Source organism: Epargyreus clarus, unplaced genomic scaffold (assembly GCF_041222505.1).
Source record: "Epargyreus clarus isolate Ecla_fem2 unplaced genomic scaffold, WU_Ecla_fem_2.2 ptg000004l, whole genome shotgun sequence".
NCBI classification, from domain to species: domain Eukaryota; kingdom Metazoa; phylum Arthropoda; class Insecta; order Lepidoptera; family Hesperiidae; genus Epargyreus; species Epargyreus clarus.
Genome location: NW_027332212.1, coordinates 14,526,766 through 14,532,524, shown reverse-complemented (window position 1 = coordinate 14,532,524; position 5,759 = coordinate 14,526,766). Strand labels below are relative to the sequence as shown.

General features: G+C 37.7%; 1 protein-coding gene across 2 annotated transcripts; it reads left to right on the top strand.

Moving 5' to 3' along the window:
* The first annotated feature begins 474 nt into the window (after nucleotides 1-474).
* LOC140757648 (uncharacterized) lies at nucleotides 475-4,800 on the top strand. Of its 2 annotated transcripts, none has more exons than XM_073093511.1 (6): nucleotides 475-919; nucleotides 990-1,137; nucleotides 1,891-2,005; nucleotides 2,462-2,726; nucleotides 3,300-3,497; nucleotides 3,738-4,800. In XM_073093511.1, exons 2-6 carry the CDS (start codon nucleotides 1,062-1,064, stop codon nucleotides 3,918-3,920), a joined length of 837 nt encoding a protein of 278 aa, XP_072949612.1. In that variant the 5' UTR covers nucleotides 475-919; nucleotides 990-1,061; the 3' UTR covers nucleotides 3,921-4,800. The 2 variants fall into 2 exon arrangements, with proteins under 2 accessions (XP_072949612.1, XP_072949611.1); XM_073093510.1 differs by having other exon boundaries at nucleotides 477-919; nucleotides 1,879-2,005.
* Nucleotides 4,801-5,759: the final 959 nt, after the last annotated feature.

Sequence of the window (5,759 nt, the reverse complement as noted above, 5' to 3'; positions counted from 1 at the left end):
CGTATTTTATATCTTCTAACATGTCGTTTAGAAACCATACAGATGTCTTACCATAAGCAATGTAACAATATTCTATATTTTATTACACTACGCTGTAAATAAAATAAACAATATGTAACGAATGTTACATGTAACGTACAATGTTTAATTAATAAAAAGTGATATAATTTTTTTAATTATCTTAAGAAAACCAATTGGGACATTTTTGAACGCAAAATATCGAAAGTTCCGGAAATGTCTACAACACTAGAGAAGACTTACAGGATTAAAGGCGGTAAATTTTAAATTTGTGAATAAAATTTTGATTAAATTGAACTTATTAAGGGGAATATTAGTTCAAACAACATACGTTATAGTTTTACTGGTATACGCTTTTATTTACCAATTATTTTACAGTAATTATAGTATCATCACAACTTAGGAGTTTTTTATTGTTCCATTCAATTAGTACTGTCAAAACGTAAATTAAATGAAAACGATGAGAAGATTTTCTCATATTATTCAAATTTAAGCTGCAGACTATTAAAATTATTAGGAGTTAGGACGAAAAGTACGGACGAACATAAAATTATTTGAATTATTGATTTATTAAAATCATCCCCTAAGGTTGGTAGCTCCGTTTGTTTTGCTTCGTGCAGTGTGCACCCCGCCCAGCGCCCATCACCAAATTCACCAATCAGCAAATCAGCAATGGCTGTCAAGTCGTCAAGTGAAGTCAATTTGTGAATTTTGTATTGTGCAAAAATTGTAAAATAATTAAAATATGACGCTAGGAACTTGTACTTAATATTTAGCATCCTATAGCATCGTAGTGCGAATATTTTAAAATTATATAAAATTATTATTAAAGTGTTTTTAGTTGAAAAAATATATAATTTCATATTCAGTGAAAATTAAACTTTCGAATAAATTGCATGAGGTAAGTGGTTTCTTTATATTATTTAAAATTTCAAATAAATTAGACATATAATTGTGGATGTAATTTTCAGATTTCGAGAAAAATGCTGAGAAATATTCTGTAGGATTCGCAAATTTCGTGTGGTGCTTGGATTGGCGCTACGATGCATTTCTGGATAGACAAGAGGAGCCAGTGTGCCTACACGGGCCGCCACCGTGTACCCTCGTCTCTATCTGCTGGTATACTATACACATTTTTCGATTTTTAGCACGTCATTAAAGGATAGGAATGTAAAGATCTAATAATAAAGTGAATTTCAATGAAACAAATCAATAAAATAAATAAAGTGGATATTCAATTTGCTCTATTGTTAAGTATTGTTATTCCTGTAGCAATAGTAATACAGCTTGCACTTAATAAACACTCCTCACTAATTGTTTTAAGTACACATAATTCCCTAAATTAATATTTAGAAACAATGACTGATAATATTTTCTTATGATTAAAGAAATGAATTTAATGGGTTTAATTCTTAAATGTAGTTTGATGACACAACCTTGGTATTGTTGGTGTTTTTTTTTTAATTTTGTAACTCTAATAATTTGGTCACATTTTGGGTAAAGATGTTATCTTGATTACATAAACCATCCAAATCTTGGAAAAAAAAATATATTTAAATTCTTGTCCGATTAGAATTGAACCCTGAACACATTACATGACTGATGCCAAGACTTGCTGTAAGTGGGCAATAAAGCCCCAGTCTTGCTGGCTCTACAGGCCTTTAATACCCTGTGTATTGAAGGGGTCAGGTAATATACTGAGGCATTTAAAGGGGGGGGGGGGGGTGAAATAAGCTTAAAAACCTATACTGTAAGTTAATAAATACTATTGTTTACTTATGTAGTATTTAGAATAATGTTATGTGCATTGATATAGCCCGCTATAAGTGTCGAAATACTTATATCCTTATGAAAGAACAGCTTATGACCCAGGCGTGGGCGTGGGGCGGTCGCGCGGGCGGGTGTACGCGGGCCGCAAGGGCATGCCGCACCGCCTGGCGCCCGCAGAGTGTGCGCCGCGACGTCCCAGGGTGCACAGACACTATGGGTGAGTTAGCAAATTCACAGGATCACTGGTTCATTACCTTTATACATTTTTTAATTGATAATGCTGCCACCAATCAGCATTGGATCAATGTTAAATCTGAAATGTGTGGGATACATAGGGCATAAAAATTAAAAACTGTTGCAGATTATTTATTGACATTAAATTTCATAATGTTTCGTTTACAAGTTCCTTTATTGTTTTCTTATTTAAGTCTTACTACTCTTTTTATTGCAAATACTCATGAGTTAAAAAGTGGTCTACGCAACCCTGTAAAATGGTCATATTTTGCACTTATCTAAATTCATACAGCTATTTAAAACTACCTGCCTATAAATATATGAACTTAGATAGGAAAATATAACTAAGTTCACCACATTTTGGTATCAAGACAATAACTTGCAAATAGTAATAGTAATTACGACAATAGCAACCGATTGTTTCACTTGTAATCCTCAGGCCGCCTCCAATGCCAGCTGTGCACTCGTCCCGGCGGCAGGAGGAGCCGAGCCTGTATGTGGAGGTGCCGCCGGAGCCGCCGCAGCCGACCATCGCGAGCCTCGCCGCGGCGCGCAGCGTCACGCCCGACACGCTGCTGCGCACCGCCGCGCTCGGCATACACCACTCGCCGATGATGGCGCCGCACCTCAAGTTCGGGATGCTGGTGTCCTTCGCGCTGGCTACTGTGTTCCTAGCGGGTGCTAAGTATTACTTTGATAGGCAGGTTAGTATGTTGAGAATTTATGTTACATACATTTTTTTTTTTTTTTTTTTTTTTTTATATAATATAAGAGTAGCAGACGAGCATGCAGTCCACCTGATGGTAAGTGGCTACTGCCGCCCATGGACATCTGTAATCAACCCCAGATAGGATTAGATATTCCTACCTGAGGTCGGCCACAGATGCGCCGCTACCCCTGAGGACTAAGCTGGAACGCCTCGGAAAAGTCTGTCTCCCTTACCACACCCTTCAAACCGGAACACAGCAGCGCCTAACACTGCTGTTATTAGGTAGAAATAGGTGTGGCGGTGGTGCCGCCGGAGTCGAACCACAAAGGGTTCTACCACCTTCAAATCGCATTATAATACTTTAATAGATACTTATTAGGAACTTTTTTTTCTAATTCTTTAAATGGTTATCACATAGTTGTTATGCTTGTTTATTTATTGAAGTTAGTTATGCTGAAGTTATTATCGCAAGTAGATGCACACATACATTCTGTACACCATAAGATGGACTATGTACTCATTTTTATTACAATTCCATCAGACAATAAAATATGAGTGTCGTGTGCAGGTGTCCCGCGAGACGGAGGCGCGCGGCGGCGAGGCGGGCGTGGTGTGCGCGGCCGTGGCGTGCGTGTGCGGCGTCGGCTGCGCGCTGTCGCTGTGCCGCGCGCGCCCCGCGCCGCTCGCCGCCCCGGAACGCGTGTCCTCCACCGCGCGCCGCGCCGCCGCCGACCGCGACGCGGCGCGCCCGCAGGACCCCGCGCCGGTGAGTGCCGCACTGTGTACACACTGCGCTGTGTTGCGCTCGCCCCGCGCCGGACCGTGTCCTCCAATGTGCGCCGCACCACTACTTGTGTGTAGCCTTGCATTATGTTCACACCGTATGGACTATTCAACAGTGTGATATGACACTGATTTGTGTGTAAGCTCTATTAGACATGATGTGGTCGCATGACGCGCGAAGTGCGAAACGTGAGATTTAAACATAAATTGAACTTGTTTACAGCCATCCTCGGAGCCGTCGGACGACATCTCCCTAGCGACGTTGCTGCAGACGTCGGAGCACAGCGGCAGCGCGGGGGGCAGCGGGGCGGAGGCGCCGCCGCCCTACCACATCGCGGTGCTGCTGCCCGCGCGCTCGCCGCTGCGCGCCGCCGCGCCGCCGCCCGCCTACAGCGCGCTCAGCTAGCAGCCCGCGCTGCCCGCCACCGAGTTCATCATATAACACCCATATGATACTGGTGGCCGGCTACACTTGAACCTCTGAGTGACATAGTGACGAGTGTATCTGAATAAACAGTGAGCACAGTGAAGGTGACATAGTGACAAGTGTATCTATCTGAATGATTAATGAAAACAGTGAAATGTGATTTACTATGTGTGGATTATTGCATACACTACTAAGTGAAAGTGTGAAGTGCAAGTGGTTTGTGTAAATTAAGGTGGAAACATATTATACAAATGCTAAACTATCTGACGAAGCATTTGTTTCAACAGTATGTTCCCAACTTTACACATTGTTCAATGCGAGTGTTTCAAAATTTAATGTTTAAACATTTGCTTAATGTGTGTAAAATATTTGACTTATTTAGGCACTAATTTATAACATATGTGCATTATAAATTACGATAGTTAAATGTAAATCACTCATCTTGATCGGGAACAAAATGGTATTGAATATTGATTTGTTGCAGTGACATTTTTTTATATGTAGATTTTCATACAATTTTAATGACTGAATTCTAGTTCTAATAAGATTGTATGTAATTTTTTAAGAACTTTATTTTTCTTCCATAGTTCCCTCTTCTTGTAACCACAGCAATTATACAATTTCAATGAATTGCATAAGTGATTCCATTGCATAACAGGCCTAAGAATGTTATTAAAAATCTGTTTAACTACAAAACAGGAAGGAATGTGTCTAAAAGTCAATGAAAAAAATAATGTATGTTAATATCATCAAATATCTTATAATTTAATATCAATAAAATTAAAACCAGTCAAAGATTACACTTATTGCTAGTTAATTTATATATTAGCATTTTTATGATTACATTGATATTTCGTGTAAAGTGCTTAAAACTAAATGTTCAATGTTCTCATAGGATACAAAATTGTAAATAGGTGTCTAGAATATTTTATGTGAGTTTTGAGCCAGAAATGGATTATTAAGCCAATAATTGTAAACCCCATGATATTAATAACCACAATTTGCACTATGTTGGATAAATATGGTATTAGGTAGATATTTTATTGTGATTGGTGTATCAACAGGGTGTCACCTGCCGTAGATGAATAATATAAAGTAGCAAGTGTTCTTAAGCAAGTTGATTGATACTGATAGTAATATATGAAAGTGTTGTAATGATGTCGCAGGCTCTTATGTATTGAAGAGGCGTCTTAATTGTTTGATGACTTTATTGTTACTATCTTAATACTAAGCTTAACCTAACTTATATAACTATGAGTCCTACACACACTACACCTCCACGGGTTATTGAAAAAAAAAAAAATGAAAAACACGATTTAATTTTTTTTTTCCTACACACACTACAGTGTAAAACTGAGTTATATAGCATATATTAGTCAGAAAAAACTAGCAGACAAATGTTTAGAGTAGTTGTTGGTGTTTTTTGGATTCAAATAAAACAATAATTGGGCTATGACAATTTGCATGGAATTTTAATGCTTGTTGTTATCAAACATATATAGCAATTGAGTCAAAATTGGAAATAAATAACAGTCATATTTTTCTTATAATAGCAATCTATAAAACTCTACAATATTTTGGTAGAAATTTTATTTGTAGTGTAATGTCGCTTACTATACTTGATGTAATGTATTCTAAGTATATTTTGGTACCATTGCGCCTAATAATTTGAATACTATATAGATGACATATAACACTAATATACTTACCTATTTCTTGCGCACAAATAGCTAGTTTGTTTATATTAATACTTAGATTTTGCATTTTGAATAAATTGTTAATGTCTTTACAATTATAACGTTGGAAGTATCTGTCTGT

Excerpts from the sequence above, each read along its gene's own strand:
- LOC140757648 (XM_073093510.1), top strand. The coding sequence starts at position 1,062 with ATGCATTTCTGGATAGACAAGAGGAGCCAGTGTGCCTACACGGGCCGC. Across the intron at positions 1,138-1,878 it reads ACCCTCGTCTCTATCTGCTG|CTTATGACCCAGGCGTGGGC; the intron begins GTATACTATACA and ends ATGAAAGAACAG. Across the intron at positions 3,498-3,737 it reads GCCCGCAGGACCCCGCGCCG|CCATCCTCGGAGCCGTCGGA; the intron begins GTGAGTGCCGCA and ends ACTTGTTTACAG.